At 43.1% G+C, this 23,076-nt stretch overlaps 1 protein-coding gene across 2 annotated transcripts in view; it reads left to right on the forward strand.

Moving 5' to 3' along the window:
• The window catches only part of NET1 (neuroepithelial cell transforming 1), a 60,170-nt gene extending 37,472 nt beyond the window's left edge, over positions 1-22,698 (forward strand). Inside the window, exons 2-11 of one of the 2 annotated variants that reach the window (XM_077264461.1) lie at positions 7,128-7,194; positions 9,852-9,911; positions 17,774-17,881; positions 18,184-18,351; positions 18,585-18,744; positions 18,842-18,918; positions 19,049-19,306; positions 19,614-19,784; positions 20,318-20,504; positions 20,981-22,698. In XM_077264461.1, coding sequence (XP_077120576.1) covers positions 7,128-7,194; positions 9,852-9,911; positions 17,774-17,881; positions 18,184-18,351; positions 18,585-18,744; positions 18,842-18,918; positions 19,049-19,306; positions 19,614-19,784; positions 20,318-20,504; positions 20,981-21,375 — 1,651 coding nt within the window. In that variant the 3' untranslated portion in view covers positions 21,376-22,698. Of the gene's footprint in view, positions 1-7,127; positions 7,195-9,851; positions 9,912-15,277; positions 15,530-17,773; positions 17,882-18,183; positions 18,352-18,584; positions 18,745-18,841; positions 18,919-19,048; positions 19,307-19,613; positions 19,785-20,317; positions 20,505-20,980 lie in introns of those variants that run through there. The other variant, XM_077264462.1, reaches the window with a different exon arrangement.
• The last annotated feature ends 378 nt before the right edge of the window (positions 22,699-23,076 follow it).

The raw sequence follows: 23,076 nt of genomic DNA on the forward strand, positions 1-23,076 counted from the left end.
TGCAAGAGTGAGGCAGTTCAATCCGGGAGACCGAGTTCTTGTGTTAGTTCCGACGGTGGAAAGCAAGTTCTTGGCCAAATGGCAAGGGCCATACGAGGTTGTCGAGAAACTTGGTGAAGTAAATTATAAAATTCACCAACCAGGAAGACGGAAACCATTCCAAGTATACCATGTCAACCTCATCAAGCCGTGGCAAGATAGAGAGCCGACAGTAACTCCATCGTTGTTAAGCAACCCAGAAGGTGAGGTTGGAGCGGTTACTATAGCGGAGACGCTATCGAAGACCCAGAAACAGCAGTGCCGGGAGTTACTCCAGAAAAACAGGGACCTGTTTTCAGAGTTGCCAGGACACACGAGGGTCATAGAGCACGAGGTCCTAACAGAGCCACATGTGCGGGTGAATGTGAAGCCCTATCGTATTCCTGAGGCTCGTCGAGAAGTTATCTCCAAGGAAGTGGAGCGTATGTTGAAGCTTGGAGTCATTGAGGAATCCAAGAGCGGTTGGTCGAGCCCAATTGTCCTGGTCCCAAAACCTGATGGAGAGTGGAGGTTTTGCAACGACTATCGGAAGTTGAATGAGGTCTCCAAGTTTGACGCTTATCCCATGCCCCGCGTTGATGAGCTCATCGAAAGGCTTGGGCACGCCAGATATACACTCACCGGCCACTTTATTAGGTACACCATGCTAGTAACGGGTTGGACCCCCTTTTGCCTTCAGAACTGCCTCAATTCTTCGTGGCATAGATTCAACAAGGTGCTGGAAGCATTCCTCAGAGATTTTGGTCCATATTGACATGATGGCATCACACAGTTGCCGCAGATTTGTCGGCTGCACATCCCAAAGATGCTCCATACAAGGCAGGATGGATCCATGCTTTCATGTTGTTTACGCCAAATTCTGACCCTACCATCCGAATGTCGCAGCAGAAATCGAGACTCATCAGACCAAGCAACGTTTTTCCAATCTTCTACTGTCCAATTTCGATGAGCTTGTACAAATTGTAGCCTCAGTTTCCTGTTCTTAGCTGAAAGGAGTGGTACCCGGTGTGGTCTTCTGCTGCTTTAGCCCATCTGCCTCAAAGTTCGACGCACTGTGCGTTCAGAGATGCTCTTAGGCCTACCTTGGTTGTAACGGGTGGCGATTTGAGTCACTGTTGCCTTTCTATCAGCTCGAACCAGTCTGCCCATTCTCCTCTGACCTCTGGCATCAACAAGGCATTTCCGCCCACAGAACTGCCGCTCACTGGATTTTTTTTCTTTTTCGGACCATTCTCTGTAAACCCTAGAGATGGTTGTGCGTGAAAATCCCAGTAGATCAGCAGTTTCTGAAATACTCAGACCAGCCCTTCTGGCACCAACAACCATGCCACGTTCAAAGGCACTCAAATCACCTTTCTTCCCCATACTGATGCTCGGTTTGAACTGCAGGAGATTGTCTTGACCATGTCTACATGCCTAAATGCACTGAGTTGCCGCCATGTGATTGGCTGATTAGAAATTAAGTGTTAACAAGAAGTTGGACAGGTGTACCTAATAAAGTGGCCAGTGAGTGTATATCCACCTTGGATTTGACAAAGGGGTATTGGCAGATCCCCATGGCACAGGAAGCCAAGGAGAAGACGGCCTTTTCGACACCTGATGGATGCTTCCAGTATGTCCGGATGCCGTTTGGCCTACAGGGAGCTCCGGCGACCTTCCAGAGGGCTATGGATAGAGTCCTTGCACCCCATAAGGCCTACGCTGCTGCGTACTTAGATGATATCGTCATCTTTAGCCCGGACTGGGAGAGTCATCTGGAGAAAGTCCAAGCGGTGTTTGATGCTCTAAGAGAGGCGGGGTTTACAATAAACCCGAAGAAGTGTGCCTTGGGTAAGGAAGAAGCTAAATACCTAGGCTATATAGTGGGTCGTGGAGAAATAAAGCCCCAAATCAGGAAAGTGGAGGCAATCCAAACATGGCCGAAACCACTCTCCAAAAAGCAAGTTAAAACCTTTCTGGGAATCGTGGGATATTACAGGAGGTTCATCCCGAACTTCGCCACAGTGGCTGCGCCTCTGACTGATCTACTAAAGGGGACAAAATCGGTGATAGTTAAATGGTCCGAAGAGACAGTCAGCTTTCCAAGAGTTGAAAGGGGCTCTATGTAAGCAGCCCGTTCTGATGGCCCCGGACTTCAAGAAAGAATTTATTCGTCAGACAGATGCCTCAGATATTGGGGTAGGAGCAGTCCTTTCCCAAGAGCTACATGGGGAGGAGCATCCTGTTCTCTATCTGAGTAGAAAGCTGTCCTCATCTGAGAAGAACTACTCAGTCGTAGAAAAAGAGTGTTTGGCCATAAAGTGGGTGGTGGACACGTTACGGTACTATCTGCTGGGTCGTAAATTCAGACTAATATCTGACCATGCCCCACTTAGTTGGATGAGGGAAACAAAAGGTAGAAATGCTAGGGTCACCCGTTGGTTCTTAGCCTTGCAGGACTTCAGTTTCCATGTGGAACATAGGGCCGGAAAGCTGCACGGTAAAGCGGATGCCCTATCAAGAATCCCTTGTTTAGTGGGGGAAAGTGCCAAGCCCCACGGCTTTAGGCAGAGGGGGGAGGTATGTAGCATGGCTAAAGGATGTGTAGTCGACGGGAGATATGTGTCGCATAGGTGGCTTGTTGCTGTAATGTAGCCCGGAGTATTTCTTTGTTGCACATAACCATGTATATATGTGTGTTTCGGGACCTGTGGTGATGTCAGACCACATGGCTAATCATGTGATGGGTTACTGGGTGTGGTTAGCTCTATATAAGACAGGCTAATGCTTAACACAGTGGATATGTGTGGAGGTGCTAGCCTCCAGAGGGTGTTAAAGGGAACCTATCACCCCGTTTTTTAAAGATTAGATAAAAATAGTGTGAAATAGGGGCAGAGCTGGGCTTTACATAAGTGCCTTTTTGGTGCCTTTACACCCCCGTTAGGCTGCCGAAATACCTTTGTGAAGTGGCCGTTTTGTCCTGTCACTCAAGTTGGTCAGGTCGGATGGGCGTGGTCACAGCGCTGTTTCTCCCCCAGATCAGGCTCATCATTACGTTGGTGGCGTAGTGGTGTGCGCATGTCCAAAGAGAAGATCCACTGCCCAGGAGATTCAAAACAGCGCGGTCTACGCTATTTGCCGTTTACCGGTGGGCGCGGCCATCTTTCCTGTGGCCGCGCGTGCGCAGATGGAGCGCTCTGCTGCCCGGGGCTTCAGGAAAATGGCCGCCGCGATCTCCATCTGCGCACGCGCGGAATCCCGCGGCCATTTTCCTGAAGCCCCGGGCAGCAGAGCGCTCCATCTGCGCACGCGCGGCCACAGGAAAGATGGCCGCGCCCACCGGTAAACGGCGAATAGCGTAGACCGCGCTGTTTTGAATCTCCTGGGCAGTGGATCTTCTCTTTGGACATGCGCACACCACTACGCCACCAACGTAATGATGAGCCTGATCTGGGGGAGAAACAGCGCTGTGACCACGCCCATCCGACCTGACCAACTTGAGTGACAGGACAAAACGGCCACTTCACAAAGGTATTTCGGCAGCCTAACGGGGGTGTAAAGGCACCAAAAAGGCACTTAGGGGCAGAGCTGGGCTTTACATATTTCACACTATTTTTATCTAATTTTTAAAAAACGGGGTGATAGGTTCCCTTTAAGGCTCCAGGTCTGAGCCTGAAGGAATGGACAGTTGTTTTTTCCCTTTTGCCTGAGTTAAAGGCTATTTGTTTTTCTGTTTATGCTAACTGGTTTATGAAGCAATAAACCTTTGAACTTTTGTCTTTTGTTGGAACCTGCCTCCTAAGTGTCACCCGTCGCACCTGAGTGAGTGAAACCCCTACTATATATATATATATATATATTATATATTATATTCATACGCACACGCACTCACACTCACACTCGTATAGCATCTTACTGGGCCTGACATTGTAGTTTAGTGGAAACGCCTAATGAATATGCTGACTGCTGATAGGGTCCCACGATTGTTGAAGATGAATACGGAAACAAACGCTCACTCATTGTTGATCTTTTTGTTCATACTGGACAGTTGGTTATCACTTTGGTTCAGTTCATAATAGCCATTCTAATTTATTTTGGCAATTTTTTTTTAGGTGATTGATTTCCCATTACATGATGTAGTAATTTTGTTTGACACTAGATGGCAGTGTTTCACTGTAATCAGTATTTGGTTGGCGCAGAATACTTTTGTGTTGTGACAGATTCTGTTGCAGTTACACAGGACTTATGGGATGCCCACATTTCTAGATAAAAATGTCTCTTGGCAGGAAAAAAACGCTGCAGAAAAAATGTTTTTGGTGCATTTTCTCATGTTGTTTTTCGCATTCATTAGAATATGTAAAAAAAAAAAAAAAAAAAAAAAGTGAAAAAATTGACACAGTTCTTCAAATCTGCAAGGAAAAAATAAGCAACATGTGCATGAGATTTCAGAAATCACTTTTACTTGGTTGCGACAATAAAATACGTGTTATCAAGGCAAAAATGCAGCAAAAAAAGCGCCATGTGAACATACCCTTATAGAATAAAGTTACTTGCAATTCCGCCAGGGGATGCTATTGAAACTGTAACACAAGTTAAAAACAAACATAAGACAAAAGGTTGTGCCTTTACTTAATAGAGAGCGTGCAAGACGTTCACAGTTATGTGCCCTTCTGTGAGCCGTATACAGCCACGACCGTGCCAGTTATGTGCCTACAGGACGAAGTCATGGCATCCAAGTGCCTATTAGCCAAGATGCACCCCATAGTAGTCATAAACTAGGACATTTATTACGGCATTTATACCAGACACTGGTGTGTTACAAAAATAAAATCTGCAAAATATAGCGCTTGCCCGTATGTATGGCATAATTTGCAAGTTTTATTTTCTCCTCCTCTCATGACATAGGGAGAGAAAACAAATGGATGGCACTGCACGTGACGTGGCAAAAGTACTATAATTTTTCCAAAAAAATGGCAAATCTCCAGCAGCCCATGGCTAGAGCAGATCGGTGTTTGTCGAATGCACCTGATTTATTACAAGGCATGCGCTTCTTAAGGAACATCCACTCTGGCATAAGACATTTCTGATTTAGTAAGACTATGCCATACTTTATAAATCTCCCCCACTTTGTGTGTTTTTGGTAGCTGCTAAATAATAATGATCGGTGCAGATTATTAACTTGTTTTCACTGGACAACCCCTTGATCAACGATCCGCAGGATGGGTGATGACTTATTGATCAGTGGGGGTCCGTCCACTGACCGATTTACAGAACAGGGCAGCTTCATCCTTGCTAGAAAGGGAAGGTGCAGCGCACATGCTCAACTCACGCTCATTTCACAGAGTTCAAATCAACAGAACACCAAGGGGTGCCATAGCAATGAAGTACTGTAATAAATACTATCATTTTCTTAAGGGTTCCAATTTATAAACTTTCCTATCTTCCAGAGTATACAATAAAAATGTAAAAGGAGGACTGCTTAGGCTACTTTCACACTAGCGTCGTGCACTGCACGTCGCTATGTGTCGTTTTGTAGAAAAAACGCATCCTGCAAAAGTGCTTGCAGGATGCGTTTTTTCTCCATTGACTTACATTAGCGACGCATTGCCACACGTCGCAACCGTTGTGCGACGGTTGCGTCGGACCGTCGCCACCAAAAACGTTGCTTGTAACGTTTTTTGGTGCGTCGTTCCCGTCTTTTCCGACCGCGCATGCGCGGCCGGAAATTCGCCCCTGCCTCCCCGCACCTCACAATGGGGCAGCGGATGCGTTGAAAAACAGCATCCGCTGCCCCCGTTGTGCGGCGCTTTCACTGCTAGCGTCGGTACGTCGCAACGACGCAATTCGTCGTGTGTCGTCCGACGCTAGTGTGAAAGTAGCCGTATTAGAAATGTACATTTTCTATTGTGTATAAAATGTAACAGATTGTTAGTAACACACTTTATCCATGAAACGTTCCAGTGTCCTGCTGTCAGCCTTGCTCCTGGCCTCCACTTGCTCTAGGAACAATGAGGGGCTGCCCCAGTAAGGCAGTGTTCACATGTTGCGTTTTTGTTGTCTCTTGTACATTCTGATAAAGTTTAGTGGCTCCCCCAAAATCCGGAGTTTTCTGCACCAAAAACGCAGCAAAACCTGATCCCTGTGTTTTTGCACTTACTCATTACTTTCTATGGTTGAAAAAACACTGCGGCTATGTGCACACGTTCAGGATTTTTCACATTTTTTCGGCCGTTTTCTGCGGAAAAAACGTTAAAAAAACATACATAAGCATCCCATCATTTTTAATGCATTCCGCAATTTTTGTGCACATGCTGCGTTTTTTTCCGGTAAAAAATGCAGCATGTTCATTAATTTTGCGGGGGGGTTTTTCGTGCTTTTGCCGCTATATTATTGCATTGGGAAACTCCGGAAAAAAAAAAATGCGAAAAAATCTGAAAAAAAACCCCCAAACCCGCGATAAAAACGCATGTGGATTTCCTGCGGAAAAAGTCTGGATTTGCGCAGGAAAATTCTGCACACTTTCCTGAACGTGTGCACATAGCCTGATGGAAGTGACAAGCTGCAGTTTTCAAAAGTGCAACAGTTTTCCAAATCAGTTAGGAGAAAAAAATGTGTGTGCATGAGATTTCTGAAATGTCACAGCTTTTGCTGGTACTGTAAAACGCAGCTTAAAACAAGCATAAACTGCAGCAAAAAAAAAACAACAAACACACAATGTGTATACATATGGCCTACAGTTTGTCTGGTGGGGATGAACTCCAGCACTAATGTAATGACCGTAATGCTATGCTCACAAGTGGCGGACTTTGTACAAATATTTGATGGGATTGTGTCTGCAGCTTGTACATGGGTTTCTGCCACCTCCATTCAGAGTAATGGGTCAGACGCAGAAATCTGCCTGCCATGTTCACCATGTACACACAAGTGCCATTTTTTCACTGACCGTAAATAATGGGTCTCTCATTAGTAAAACCTATACAGGAAGGTGGGAAATGGCTAATCCACCCGGAGAAGTACTTTCAAGTGGAAGATTGCTAAACCTTGTTCTCTGCTAAGTCCCAGCATTACTTCTTACTACTAAACTGCTGTTTTCTTGTATCTTCTCCCAGCCATTCGCTCAAAAGAGGGAGCTCCTTCACCTTTCTGACTCCAAGCACACCATGGGATTTTACACTGGTTAGTACTGATGTAGATCTGTGTGTGCAATGTGTGTATATTCGTTAATCTCTGTGGTGAATTCTCTGTTGTATGTAAACGACCGTGTAAATGACACTAGTGGCAGTCGCTGCAGACGATGTGCTGAGATCGCATGCTTTGTATACATGTAAATCTGGCCTGGAAAGGGTTTTCTTTCAGTGTGTGTCATAATGGCAAACATGTGTACGCCGTAGCTGAAAGCCTCGTCCTAGACGGTGCTCATCAAGAGTGACTCACTTTATTCTTTTAAATACCCAAACCTAATCCAGATGTTGTCTACCAGCGTTTTCTTCCCCATAACGAATCTGCAGATGTTTGTCTGCAGCAGCAAGGCTGTTTTTTTTTTTTTTTTTAATCTTTTTCCTCCTGTCTAGTTCAGAACTATCGGACCTTTTGTTCCCTTTTTTTTTTTTCTTGCTTTTTTCTTTGTCCCTGTGACACTTCTCGTGCTATTTTATAGTAGATTACTACACAATAAAATTTCCCTAACAAAATTGATTGTGATCTGTTCCTATTGATAGGGAGAATACTAATAATGTTATGTGGAAGTGCCCGCTACGTAGTGCCATGATACTCTGCAAAGTCACTTCTAACTAGAACTAAGGTTAAAGCAGTTGTGTAGGAAAAGCCACGGTGTATGAACACCGCCTTATCAACTTTTTTTGTGCCCAAAAAAGGCTCACTTTTAATCACTTCTTGCCATCAGTAATTTTGGTGTATACAGTGCCTTGCAAAAGTATTCGGCCCCCTGGAACTTTTCAACCTTTTCCCACATATTATGCTTCAAACATAAAGGTACCAAATGTAAATTTTAGGTGAAGAATCAACAAGTGGAACACAATTGTGAAGTTGAACGAAATTTATTGGTTAATTTTTGTGGAAATTCAAAAACTGAAAAGTGGGGCATGCAATATTATTCGTCCCCTTTACTTTCAGTGCAGCAAACTCACTCCAGAAGTTCATTGTGGATCTCTGAATGACCCAATGTTGTCCTAAATGCCTAATGATGATAAATATAATCCACCTGTGTGTAATCAAGTCTCCGTATAAATGCACCTGCTCTGTGATAGTCTCAGGGTTCTGTTTGAAGCACAGAGAGCATCATGAAGACCAAGGAACAACAGGCAGGTCTGTGATACTGTTGTGGAGAAGTTTAAAGCCTGATTTGGATACAAAATGATTTCCAAAACTTTAAACATCCCAAGGAGCACTGTGCAAGCGATCATATTGAAATGGAAGGAGTGTCATACCACTGCAAATCTACCAAGACCTGGCCGTCCCTCTAAACTTTCATCTCAAGCAAGGAGAAGACTGCTCAGAGATGTAGCCAAGAGACCCATGATCACTGTGGATGAACTGCAGAGATCTACAGCTGAGGTGGGACAGTCTGTCCATAGGACAACAATCAGTCGTTTATGGAAGAGTGGCAAGAAGAAAGCCATTTCTCAAAGATATCCATACAAAGTGTCGTTTAAAGTTTGCAACAAGCCACCTGGGAGACACACCAAACATGTGGAAGAAGGTGCTCTGGTCAGATGAAACCAAAATCAAACATTTTGGCAACAATGCCAAACGATATGTTTGGCGTAAAGGCAACACAGCTCATTACCCTGAACACACCATCCCCACTGTCAAACATGGTGGTGGCAGCATCATGGTTTGGTCCTGCTTTTCTTCTGCAGGGACAGGGAAGATGGTTAAAATTGATGGGAAGATGGATGGAGCCAAATACGGGATCATTCTTGAAGAACACCTGTTGGAGTCTGCAAAAGACCTGAGACTGGGACGGAGATTTGTCTTCCAACAAGACAATGATCCCAAACATAAAGCAAAATCTACAATGTTTGTGAACCATTCCAAACGTATCCAGGTGTTAGAATGGCCAAGTCAAAGTCCAGACCTCAATCCAATTGAGAATCTGTGGAAAGAGCTGAAAACTGCTGTTCACAAACGATCTCCATCAAACCTCACTGAGCGCGAGCTGTTTGCCAAGGAAGAATGGGCCAGAATTTCAGTCTCTCAATGTACAAAACTGATAGAGACATACCCCAAGCAAATTGCAGCTGTAATCGCAGCAAAAGGTGGAGCAACAAAGTATTAAGTTAAAGGGGCCGAATAATATTGCACGCCCCACTTTTCAGTTTTTGAATTCCTGCAAAAATTTAAAATAACCAATAAATTTCGTTCAACTTCACAATTGTGTTCCACTTGTTGTTGATTTTTCCCCAAAAAATTACATCTGGTATCTTTATGTTTGAAGCATGATATGTGGGAAAAGGTTGAAAAGTGCCAGGGGGCCGAATACTTTCGCAAGGCACTGTAAATTGTGTAATAGAATGGCAAAGCTTCTCCTATGCATTACAATGTTAATTTCGGATAGCAGACGGATGCCCGTTATTGAGCATGATGCCCTCCATGTGCTCCCTGATTTTTCACTGACCTATAGCGTGACCCTATAGGTTATGATGGGTGGGTGATAGTGTGAGTGGATGTTCATCAGTGCTTTGCGACCTGTTATACAGTATATCATTGGGGCCTGTGTGACTGCTGTAGAGAACTAGTGTTTTAACCTTGCACTATTGAGTTGCTGTTTTTCAGTGATACTTTGACTGATATTTTATTTTTTTTACATTCAGAAGAGGAAGCGCAAAGAAAAGGATGACGACACTTTCAGCCTTTGTAGCTTTGATCTGAAGGTAACATGAAGTAATAAAAAATGTGCAAAAATAGTGAATTTTCTTGAATTGTTTGTGCCTAGTTATGGTCCAAACATCACTAGGAAGTGTAATGGTACATATTGTCACATTCATCCTGCCCTCCATGCCCTCCGTCTGACATTGTGGCTATGTTCTGTTAACGGGGTTATTTATTACTGTTGCTTGAATATATATTCTACAGCTTCTTACAGTCAATGTTACTAGAGGAAATCCAACGAGCAACATACTGCAAGGCAGGCAGTAGTGCTAGCATGCTGCTTATAATTGCTGTGCTTTAAAGGCAACCTGTCAGGTCTGATAATGCTATTAACACGCAGATATAGGGTTAATAGGAAAAAGTGACCAACTGACATACTGAAAGCACGGCGCTCATGGGAGAAAATGAGCTTTTTCTCCCAGTAGCTGCCTGCCTTCAGTCATACAGGCATACCAGTGCGGTTATAGTCGCTGCTCACAGCTCTGAGAACTGTGGCTGTAAGCATACTCTGGGACTTTGACAGCTCCGGAGAGAGTTCATTTTCTCCTGGATGCTGCACCTTACTAACACTATTAGCCTGCAGCTTAACCCAAAGAGCACAAAAAAGGAATTCCCTGGTCATTATACGGTTAAGAGACATAGATGTGACTGAGGATCTGTTTACATGGGGGGAAAAAACAGCTGGCTTTAAAGGGGTGGTCTGAAACTAACATTTAATTTAATTCTTATTGTCTATTTAATGACCTAATTAATATATATATATATTTTATTATACTTCAATTAAAAAATCCTTATCGTTCTCTCACTACGCTATCAAACTACGTGGTTTTTTTTTTTTTGGGTTTGTTTTTACCTACTACCTTTTGGTTGCCGGCCCTGCCCCCACCCTGAAATGAAGCAACATCAGTGATGTTTGCTTCAGTGGCTGGGCTAGTCCCTACTCTACTGAGCATGCATCGGTTGTCAGTAGGGTTGAGCGACCTTTAGTTTTTTAGGGTCGAGTCGGGTTTTGTGAAACCCGACTGTCTTAAAAGTCGAGTCGAGTGAAATCGGCCGACCACAGTGGAAACTCGGGTTTCGGCCGAAACACGAAACCCAGTGAAGATTTTTTTTTTTTTTTTAAATCTCTCTCTCTCTCTCTCTCTCCCTCTCCCTCTCCCTCTCCCTCTCCCTCTCCCTCTCCCTCTCCCTCTCCCTCTCCCTCTCCCTCTCCCTCTCCCTCTCCCTCTCCCTCTCCCTCCCTCCCTCCCTCTCTCTCTCTCTCTCTCTCTCTCTCTCTCTCTCTCTCTCTCTCTCTCTCTCTCTCTCTCTCTCTCTCTCTCTCTCTCTCTCTCTCTCTCTCTCTCTCTCTCTCTCTCTCTCTCTCTCTCTCTCTCTCCCTCTCTCTCCCTCTCCTCCGTGCATATATTGTATTTGACTCCGGAAATCACTGCAGCGCAAACGGTAATATGGCTCTATGACGCCGCAGAAACCGGGCCGGAACCTATGTCATCACGCTGCCCACAATTAATTGGCTGAAAAAATGGCGGGGAAGGCGTCATTCAAAACGCGACTTTGGCGCCAAGATCGCGTACCGCATGGCCGACCCCACGCTGGGGTCGGGTCGGGTTTCATGAGACGCCGACTTTGCCAAAAGTCGGCGACTTATGAAAATGACCGATCCGTTTCGCTCAACCCTAGTTGTCAGTTCTGACGTATGCTCAGTAGGATATTGTCACTGTACAACAATATTCTTTTTAATGCACAGTAACAGTGCGCTCTCTCGCAGGCTATGATCAGAAGTGACCGGCTGGCAAGAGAGCATCGGCAAGCAGAGACAAGTCCCACCCTTGCTTGCCAGATTTTTTTTTTTTTTTGCCATTAAAAAAAATATTGCACAGTGACAATCCTGCCCCAAAGAGTTTCTGTGAAGTTTCATGTATAATTGTTTAAGGGGTTTTCCTAAACCTGACCAAGTTCACTACTAAAACCTCGATGCACTAAGGCTAATATTTGATATGCCAATATTAAAGGCCACATTTATTTTTTCTTAAATGCATTTATTTTTCATTAAAAATAATTTATAATTGAGGTCCATGGTTTGTGTTGCACTGTCTATTGCATGCGGTATAATTACTTAAATGAGAATTGGTCAGTGAGCTCATTCTGATGGTTCAAAAGGAAAATGTAGCTTTTTTTTTTCCAATTTAAGTTCCCTTTTAGCTGACTTATGACCACATCAAAGTTGAATGTGAGTGAAACAAACACTGAAAGGCAAGTGGTGCAATACTTTTGAGTGCTGGTGGATATTCCAAATTAATTAATTTTATAGGTGTGCCTCTTCTAAATCTGTTGTGCGCTGAAATGTATGCCAGACAGGTGCAGCTGTTCATTTGTGGTCTAAATTTATGATTTTGTCAGGTTCACTTCTGCATGTCCCACTCCACCAATTTAACTTTTTTTTTTTTTTCATCTGAGCTGACTCTTTGCCCAAAGTGTTCATCTCTCTAGTACCTATACAAAGTGGTGTAGAGTCTCCAGGGCCGTATTGGATACACCTGGGTCTGTAGAAATAGCCAAACTGTAGTGGGATAGATGGGATTTGCCCTAAAGTTTTTGCAGAGGTTATTGGTAAGAGGCAGGCCTGGCAGATAGTAACCTTGTTCTGCTGCTTCTGACTAGACCACAGCACGTCTTTGTTCATGTGCAGTGCTGAGTGTGTCGGGTTTTGTGTGCCTTTTTGTGTGTAATACCATTGCTTAGAAAGTAATCCTTTCACCCGTGGTTATAAATAACCTCTTTAAATGAGCGTTACTGAAAATAATACCTAAATAACTGAACCAAGCAGAGTTGTATAAAGATGGACGGTAGTTGTGCCCTTCAGAGTCACTCACAGCTTGCTGTGCCATTGCATGAATAGTGTCACTTTAAAGTTTGTTTTTATTTGTCAGACCTTTATGGTGTATCCATGTATTAGGGTTATGGTTGCTACCATATCTAAATTGAGAACACCCATCCTGCCTGATGAGGTGACATCAGATGGACATTAAATAGAAATTACAATCCACATGAGTAACCGACATTTCAATTATTATTTAAAAAATCAATAGTATACAGAAAATATGCAACTGTCTAAGATCTTATCAGAGAAATGTGTTCCTTTCTCTGCCACGACTGATTATTCAGTCTCAAAATTCTTAATTCATGGGTAAAATCTGTCATCGGTGAAGACAGATTGTTACATTACTGAAATGGAAGATAACAGTTGGTACTGATAAGGTTCTATGGAGGGAGGAGCTAGAGATAGAGCTCCTCCCCCTTTCCTCAAAATAGTCGTCTCAATAGTACCTGCCATCTCCTATCTCAGTATCTTCCCTGAATACAGATTTTACTGCAACATTGAGAATTGTGAAAATGATCAGTCCTGGCAGAGAAAGAAGCAGATTTCACTGATATGAAAAAAAGACGTTTTGTAATAGATCTTGGGTACTATTGATTTATGAACTAAAACTTAAACCAAAAATAGTAAAAGTCCGAAACGGCGCTCAGAAACCAGTCGCTATGCCACTAGTGGTTAAGCAAACCTGCAAGAAACGTATGTCCTCACATAGAAGTATTCCGAGGGCCAGTATACAAGAAAATACCGCTCTTGGAAGCACGCTCTGGGAAAGTATATTTAATATCACCGGATGTTGGAAGATGTGGAAACAACTAGGTCCACACAATAAAGGCATAGATTAGGGAAGTGGTGTGCCAGTGGTGTCACCAAGAGTCCAGTGAAATTCCAGGAGTACAAAATGAACACAAAATTGTATATAACGACTCAGATAAAATATATATAAGGTCCCTAAGTCACCCAGTGAATTTTACCAATGATCTGGTACCTTAAGTGCCACTACTAATAACGATATTTATACAATCCAATTGGTTGCAATAAAGGAATCACCTTAGTCAATGTAAGTTCTTCCTGGCACGGTGCGTTGGTTGTAGAAAGGCGATGGATAGCAATCAACGTTGGGAAAGCTGGGTGCACTGTCTGTGAGGAGAGCTACACCATAATGACTGCTGTGGAGAGCTGGATGTGGTGATGGTGATCTGGCTGTGCTGCTGGTGGTGTGTTGGTTGTAAAGAGAAAATGGGGAACCATCAATGTTGGAAAAGCTGGGTGCACTGGCTGTTAGGAAAGCCACACCATGAAGACTGCTGTGGAGAGCTGGGTGCGGTGGTGTTGATGACTGTGCTGTTGGTTCTAGCAGGTGATCGCTCCAGCAGATACTATCCACTGACCTGCTTCATGTTGGTCCAAGGATGACCATTGAGATGAAGTTCAAAAGTGCTAGATGGGGCTGTGTTTGGGCAGTGATAGTGAGCGAACGCTGCCCCGGCCGGTGGCAAGCGTGCAAGAATCACTGCCAGTTGACCTATGCGGTGGATACCGCTACGAGTTAAAGTAGTGACGTCGCTCCCGTACCTATGGTCGCGTCTATCGGGTAATGTAAGGGTCTCAATCCGACACGTTTTGGGAGCTAACTGCTTCCTTCCTCAGGGATAGTACTCACTCAGCTGCTCCGTCTATTTGTAGTGGCCGCAGCAGGGTACTACTTGATTGCCTTTGAATAGGAGTTGGATGTGCAGCGCCCTGCTGCTACAAATTGACGGAGCAGCGCGACAAGTGAGTACTTTCTGCTGGTGGCCACTGAGAGCAATAATAGCTGATCAGCAGGGGTGCTGGGTGTGAGACCCCGGCCCTTCAGACATTAATAACCTATCCAAGGGATAAGTCATCAGTGTAAAAGTAGTGGACAACCTCTTTAAGATCAATGATGTCCGTATAGGAACTTCTGTCTTAGTAGTACACACATCTTACAAACAGGTGGCTCCTGGGATGGGGTGGGTGGGGGACAATACTCTGGGTAAGGGCTCATACTCACTTGCGAGAAAATCGGATGAGTCTCGCACGGCAATACCCGGCTCTGCACCCGGAACTCAGGAGCGGAGCATGCGGCTGCATCCGTGTTTCTCGCAAGTGAGTATGAGCCCTATGTCTGTGGTTTTTAGTTTTACTTGAAATATTTGTCTCCTTATACAATTTATTTTATTTTTTAAGCAGTAATTTCTCCTCTTTCACAGCACTTGCATACAAGTATTGGGGTAGCACATTGTTAACAGCTACCAATGGTATATAGGGTACATGGGGTAGGCTCTCTGCCCATAGTTGTGTGCTCTGGCCCCACACTTCTTTCTCTGTGCTGCTGTAAGCTGATCTGCAGACTGTAGTAGGTGTCCCAGCTGTCAGACACATGACATGGCATTCCACAGGAGCCGCCCCTGGCAGCTGAGGCTGCTCCTCCCCGCTTTAAGTCTCCCCAGTCCCTGCACTTTGTAAAGCTCACTCCATTTGATGCAAGGGAAGTATGCAGTATGGGAAGGAGCTGTGAGTGTTTCTTAGCACACCGGAGACTCGTCTATGAAAACGCAGAAGCCCCTAAAGGGCTTGGGCATCTAACGTGGATTAGTAACTACTCGTGTGAGGAACATATTATAAAGTATGGTGGCTCATGATGAAATCGGTGGTCTCTTGCCTATTAAAAGGACTATTCAGGTGATAGCTGTACAGAATCAGGCATCCAAGGAATTAGAGGTATGTTCTGTTCTGATGGCTTACTATAAGGATGTGACTTTGTTATACATATATGTGCCTCATATTGGCTGAGTTACAGCCCTGATGGTTATTCTCTACTTACATTCTTTATACTTTTCTAGCAATGCTTGGTATCGATCTTGTATCCAGGATTGCTTTGAAAAGCTACAAATCTGTACGGCCCCATAGTACAGCAGCCCAGGGTGCTAAGCCCCTCGTGCTTCATGAGTGGCCCTCCTACAACATAACATAATGGAGTTGTGTTTAGTCACAGTTCGCTCTCACATTTCCATGAAGAGCCTGAAGCCGTGTGGTTTAGTTATAAAACTGCTTGCCCTACAAGAAAGGAGCTGCTGAAGCGCTTCTTTGTAGTTGTAACCACTGTTGAGCCTTATCTGTTCCTCAGTTTGTCTTCCTGTTCACTTCTTGTATATTTTGTCTTTTGAAGTGACTTTCCTCAGTGCATCCTTTCAGGAGAGAACAAAGTGTGATATTGTGCTGGTCAGCGTGTGGGACTAATGTCTTTAGCATATGATGAATAAATATCTATATGCTGATTTGTGAATGCATTTTCTGGCATTTTGCCCTGGAGCGTAGGACGCACTGGGCTGCTTCCTTCGGGCTACTACTGTGTGATTGTCCCACTGAAGAACAGTACAGCTAAGATTGCTGATTTCTAGCCTGCTATGGCTGGTAGGCTCAGATAGCTGTGTGCCCTACGCTCATAACATTGTAGGTGAGGTGACATTATAGTAGCCGTATTGAGGTGGCTTTATTGTAGCAATGTAGTGAGGCAGCCGGTGACTCTTGGCGCCTCGGCACTTTCTGGCATAACCTGTTTGTCAGTATCACTAAACTGCCATAGTGAATACATGGATTACACCTCACCGCCACTTGGTTTTCATCTATTGGAACAAGAGGCGCCTTTGTCCCTTCATCTGTGGCCACATTTTAACTTCTGATTCAGTCAGTGGCCCTGTAATATGAGGCGAAGACATAATGGCTTTCACACCTGCCAGTCTTTGCACATAGGAACCTATTGTCCTCACTCTGACTTCTGCTGGAGGCCTCAGGTCACAGAAGGGAAGTTTTTACCTTTTACAATTCATATACTGATGTGACTGTTTGTACAAGATAGAATATGAAGATAAGAGTTGTAGAAGTGAGGTCTGTGATGGAGGGATGAATGGAGGTGATGGTTTACTTTTCTTCCAGATGACAATTACTTATATCTAGAAGTTCACAAAGTGATGGCTTCACCTTATGAGATTAACGTCTTAGTTTAATACAGGGTGGAGAAATGTAAAACACGTCAGCAGATGCTTTTGTGTGTTCCCACAGATCTTATTTCTGGGTTTTCCAGTAAAGATAAGTTACCGTCTATATCCCGGATAGGTGATCACTTATTGATTGGCCGGAGTCTGACACTGATCAGCAGAATAAGGCATCTTTTATCCCCGCTCTAGAATGGAGCCATAGTGTGCGTGCGCGATCTCTGCACTATTCGTTCCCTATGGGGCTGCCGGAAAATGCCGTACACAGTGCTCAGCAGCCCCATAGAGAATGATTTGAGCAGCATTCGCACTGCTGTGCTATTCCATAACTGGGATAAAGGTCATCCGTTCTACCGATCGATGCAGGTCCCAGCATTTGGGCCCCCACCAATCTATAAGTTATCACCTATCCTATGGATGCATGATAACGTTTCACCGGACAACGCCTTTAAGAATGGAGTTCTGGAAGGTGGTCACTGCCACATCAAAGCTGCATAAAATGACTAGAAGCTCATATAGGCTTATGAGGTGAACTTGATATGCTACAGGCTTCAGTACTTTTGACCCATATCTAAACAAATGTCTCGGCTATTAAAGGTCTCCTTTATCAGTGGTTGATCAGTGTTTTGATTTGCTTTGGCTTTTGGCATAGTGGAGTCCAGTCCTGACTAGCTCAGTCCCTGGTAAATAATCACCTATGTGTGCTCCCTCTCGGTATATTTCTGAGGAGCTTGCCCTTTGAATATTTACTTGGATTACGCTTTGTTTTTCTGTCTAATGCAGCTTGCGTGCAGACAGACCAACCTACGTAAGCCGGTATTGTCCGGGTTCCTCTATATGCTAGTTAGCATTTCATATTTGCTTTGTGTTGAAGAATGCCTGTGATTTGATAGCCTTCACGTAGCAGCAAGACTTAAAAAAATGGAAAGCTTCGGGCTAACTATAATACATATATTTTTTGCATTTTCAGGAGCCAAGCAATAAAAGAGTACGGCCTTTAGCACGTGTAACATCACTCGCAAATCTAATATCTCCTGTGCGAAATGGCGCCGTCCGACGCTTTGGCCAAACTATCCAGGTAAATAAATATGCTAGGATTCCCGCAAGTACAAGACCTTTTTTTTTTTTCCCCAAAGTTTACATTTTTTATGTTGTCACACTTATAAATTGCACAGTATTCCCGTTATTGCTCACGCTACATGGACACGTTGGTATTTTGCCCCAGCGTTGAACTCAATAAGGCTTTCTTGTTGTGGCATATGGTTTTTTGCCATCATGCTTGTGAGAAAGTATGTCTTCATGGAACATATGCCTGTGTCTAAAGTATGTACTCCAGAATTCTGCAAATACTGAGCAGTTCCTGTGTTTTCTTCCCAATAGTCATTCGCAATGCGAGCTGAAAATAAGTCTCCAGGCGGTACACACAAATCTTGTAGCAAAATGGCTGCACCAACTCCTCCAAAACGAAGAAACAGTGTCCTATGGTCTGAGATGTTAGATGTCAACATGAAGGAATCGCTAAGCACCAAGGAAATAAAACGGCAAGAGGTACCCGAAATATGCACAATATATCCTGCATTAATAATGTGTCGTCTGAGTGAGAAAACGGTCAAATTTGAGATTTTCAGGTCTACTTTTGAGCCTGAAGTGTAATATATATCTGTAGTCTATACATATGTAAAGCTGATAGACAAATATATTAATGTGTAGCTGGGCTTAGAGGGTAAACCCATTTTGACTGCAATCCCCATATTTAAACCCTTTCTCTTCTGTATTTAAAGGCTATATTTGAAATGACCAGAGGAGAGAAAGACCTAATTGAAGACCTCAAGCTAGCAAGGAAGGCCTACCATGACCCAATGCTTAAGCTATCAATTATGTCTGAAGAAGAGCTGGCACACATATTTGGCGATCTGGATGCCTACATTCCCCTGCATGAAGGTACATTTGAACCCATTTCTGGTGCGACCTCAAGTCCATCCTTTTGTCAAGTATTTTTTTAGGATTTGATTTCTAATACATATGCTTCTTATTTTAGAATTTCTGACTAAACTAGGAGAAGCCACAAGACCAGATGGAACGGTTGAGCACATTGGTCCCATTCTTGTAAACTGGGTAAGTTCTGCTAAGTTTTTTGTCTAAATCATTTTTTTTTTCGTTTAACAATTATAGGAAAGAAAAAATACCACCCAGAGATCATTGTAACTTTTATAATTTTGTGTTTTTCTTATTTTTTTCTCTTTAGTTGCCACGGCTCAATGCTTATAAAGGTTATTGCAGTAACCAGTTGGCAGCAAAAGCTCTCCTGGATCAAAAAAAGCTCGATCGCAGAGTTCAGGATTTTCTACAGAGATGTCTTGAATCCCCTTTCAGTCGCAAGTTAGACCTGTGGAGCTTTCTTGATATTCCAAGAAGCCGTCTAGTCAAGTATCCTCTTCTACTCAAGGAAATTTTGAGACACACTCCCAAAGACCATCCAGATGTGAAGAGTTTGGAGCAAGCGGTAAGTTGTGTAGCATCATGGATCACTAAAGGTGAAGGTCTCGTGATAAGCTGGCAGTCCCTGAAGGATGTCACTAGTCATCATGATGGTCATGTAAAGTTTGTCTGCTAAGTGGCCCACGTGTTGTACATAAAAATGTGCCTTTTACTGAATCTGGAAGTGGACCTCAAAATCCATTATGAGTTACTGTATTACCATGCAACTCATGTCTTCTGGATGATTAGATAGATAGCATTTTACTTCCCAGCATTTTTTTTGCCCTGCTTGATTACAATTTTATTTTAATTAACTTTTCTTTCCATTACAGCTCTTCTTAATCCTAGGTGTCCTTGCAGACATAAACTTGAAAAAGGGCGAGTCTGAATGCCAGTATTACATCGACAAGTTGGAGTACCTCGACGATAAACAGAGAGACCTGCGGATAGAATCAAGCAAGTCACTACTGTGTCATGGAGAACTGAAGAATAAAAATGGCCATGTAAGTTTTTGAGAGCGTAATCACTAATGAAATGAGACTTTACTGCACCTCGAAACTACCGAATATGATGCCATGTGGCTGGGTGGCATTCTTCGGCTGCGAGGCATTCACAAGACTGAAGTAAACAATGAGCTCACGCATTCAAATGTGTTTTACCATTGTAAATGACATGTTACACATGGGGGTAGGACAGGACGACAGGCTAATGGCTGCAGTTTCAGCATTGCTAGTTTATTATTACTGGAGGACGGGAAGTATAAATTAAAGAGTTGCAGTTCTAGCTTATTTTCAGAACTATTTTTATCTCCAGCTTTGTGAGCGAAGCTTTTATGCTGCGAGATCATCATCAGTTTTTCGAAGAAGTTATAATTGTATGCGACAGCAAGAAAGTAGAAAATCTCTTCAGTATATACTGTAAAAGCAAATTACAACGTAGATGTCCAGAGAATAGTTCTGTGATTTTTCTATGATGAAGGAAATGATTTCCCATGAAAAGGAATAATCTAATCTGGTTTTTTTTTTTTTCCTTGCAGAAACTGTACCTGTTCCTTTTTCAAGACATTCTGGTCTTAACACGCCCAGTTACAAGGAACGAGCGTCTCTCTTACCAGGTTTACAGGCAGCCGATCCCTGTCCAAGACTTGGTGTTAGAGGATCTCCAGGATGGTGATGTGCGAATGGGAGGCTCCTTCAGGGGGGCGTTCACCAATTCTGACAAAGGTATGCTTGCCTGTGTTCTAGTATTTCACTTGTAGGCTTTGTTGTCCTGAACAACATGTTGTTTTGTAGAGGCTTTAAGTATGAATTACCCATGCCCAAACATTTGGGTACCCCTCTGCCCATTGAAGACCCATGCTTTCTAGCCTTCACCAAGCATACATGTCTATGGGACAGCTATGTAAAGTGTGTGACCGCCATAACTCAGAATAATTATTTTTGCTCTTTGGAGGACTCCATTCCAACTATATATAAATGTGCTGGTTGTGGAGCGGTCATTTAATATCTTGTATGTGGCCTCTTGTCCTCTCTAGAAGTGAAGAAGGCCAGTTCCACTGATGCAGTTCTCAGTTTTGAGATCTGAATATGTAAAATTAATTTTAAGCTGTGGGCTCAAATTTTCTTTTTTCTACCAATATATGTATAAGATGCCCATTTACAGGCAAATAATTAATTTTTTTTAACTTTTATCTTTTTAGCTAAAAACATCTTCAGAGTTCGGTTTCAAGATGCTTGCCTCGGCCAGAGTCACACACTCCAAGCCAATGACATCTTTCACAAGCAGCAGTGGTTGAACTGTATCAGAACAGCGGTAGCGCCATACCAGCACTCATCACCAACCGAATTAAAAGAGCTGCCTGACCTCAGTGAGGAATGTGAAGAAAATCACCCGCCTGTGCCAAACGCCAAAGTACAGAGGCGCTCGTCCACCATATCCGGCAATGTAGACATGGACTTTGAATCAAATGCTGACTGTTGTAGTGCAGACTCGCCAGAGGATCCCAAGGCTGGCAAAACTCAAACACAGAAAGGCAGTCGGAAAACTTGGGAGAAGACACAACAAAGCATGAAGCGGAAAGAAACGTTGGTTTAATTTGCAAATTGCCTGTTGGCTGGACTTGTGTTTTATAGATTTGTAAATTTTTTTTTTTTTTTTTTTAAATCTTTTCCATTATGTGCGTATAATGGGATTGTCATGAATTCTACTGTATGTGTTCTCCCTTGTTCCCTTTCAGTGGCAGCTACTGGTATTCAGTCAACACTGTTAAAGTAGAGTCTTCTCCACCGTACCCCCGTATGAGGGGAATAATAAACCAACTACAAAGTAATTTTTGGTTAATGTCCCGACAGTAACTGTTTTAAATGTCAGCGTAGGGCATTACAATGTCTACATGACTGTAAATTTGGCAGATAATGCCTGTAATGTTGCGGGAATCCAAGTGTGAAGTGAGGTCAGTAACTGCGGCCATATTTGGTGTTTTCTTCACCTTGGATTTCTCCAGCTGGAAGGTCTTGAAATAAACTTAGACTGTAATCTGAGCCAGTAACTTGTTTTCTTTTTCAGAATGTCAGAAATACCCAAATCCTTGTTATTTTTGCATCTGAAACATGTCTGAGCAAATCCTTAAAAAGACTCTGTTTTAGCAGGTTTTCCATGTTACCTACTGGAATTTTTTTTCCTTTTGTTTACTGTACATTCCTTCATTTATGTGTTTTTTTTGTGACAAGTATTTAATTTTTTATGTAGTGTAGAGGGTTTTTAAGGCCATTTTATTGTAGTTTGAAGATTTTTAGAGACCATCTAATGACTTCCGCAGATGCAGCCACCCCCCAGGCGCGGCAGTTGACTTAAAGAAAATTTGGACAGTGTTTTTTTTTTTTTTTTTTAAAGGTGTTTTGAAAGTAGACGTGTGTAAGAAAAGTAGTCACTAGTGAAGGGTTTAGAAGCTGCAGCCGCTGCAGAGTAATGAATACTGTGTTTTGGCAGGAGACTAGAGTTGATGGGCCATGCCTATGGCAAGCGTGTGAGTTCGATGGGATTTCTGTATGTCGTAGAAGGTCAGGAGGGACGTTGTGAAGAGAAGCGAATATTGACTAATATAGATTGTGAAATGGTAGAGGTTTTACCATATTGAATTGTAGGCAGAAGATACTAATTCACTAATGTGAAATTGTGACAGTTACAATAAGTTATTTTTTTATTTTGATTACAACTTGTCGATCAGCATTGTGCAAAATTTCACTGCCGTCGTATTTACTGTACTGTAAAATTATACTGTAAATACTTTTGTATCTTGCGGAAGACTGTGATGCATTGTTGGGTGTTCGGTCACTGTACATAACTGAAATGCCTGGTTTTATGTAAATGTCTGTACAGCAATACGTCTTCAAGTACAATAAAATGAAATCCCTCATCGTATAGTTGTCATCTATGTCCAATGTAGGAAAATCACTTTTAGCACATACTGATCAGCCATAACACTAACATCACAATGTGCACGTCTCCTTTGTGCTGCCAAAACAATTGTGCCCCGGCGAGGCATTGACCTTACTGACAGTGTCCTCTGGTAAGACACCAAGATGTTAACTTTAGCTGCTTTACATCCTGGAAGTTGCAAAGTGCTATCTCCAAGAATTAGATTTTTTTTTTTTCTTTTTTTACCCCAGCAAATCTCATAGATACATGATTGGACTGAGATCTGGCAAAAAATTGCAGCCCAAGCTTGCGCCTTGAACTTTTCATTGTGGTGCATAAGCCATACCGGGACAATTTTTGCACGGAGAGGCTTCATTA

Source organism: Ranitomeya variabilis, chromosome 5 (assembly GCF_051348905.1).
Source record: "Ranitomeya variabilis isolate aRanVar5 chromosome 5, aRanVar5.hap1, whole genome shotgun sequence".
NCBI classification, from domain to species: domain Eukaryota; kingdom Metazoa; phylum Chordata; class Amphibia; order Anura; family Dendrobatidae; genus Ranitomeya; species Ranitomeya variabilis.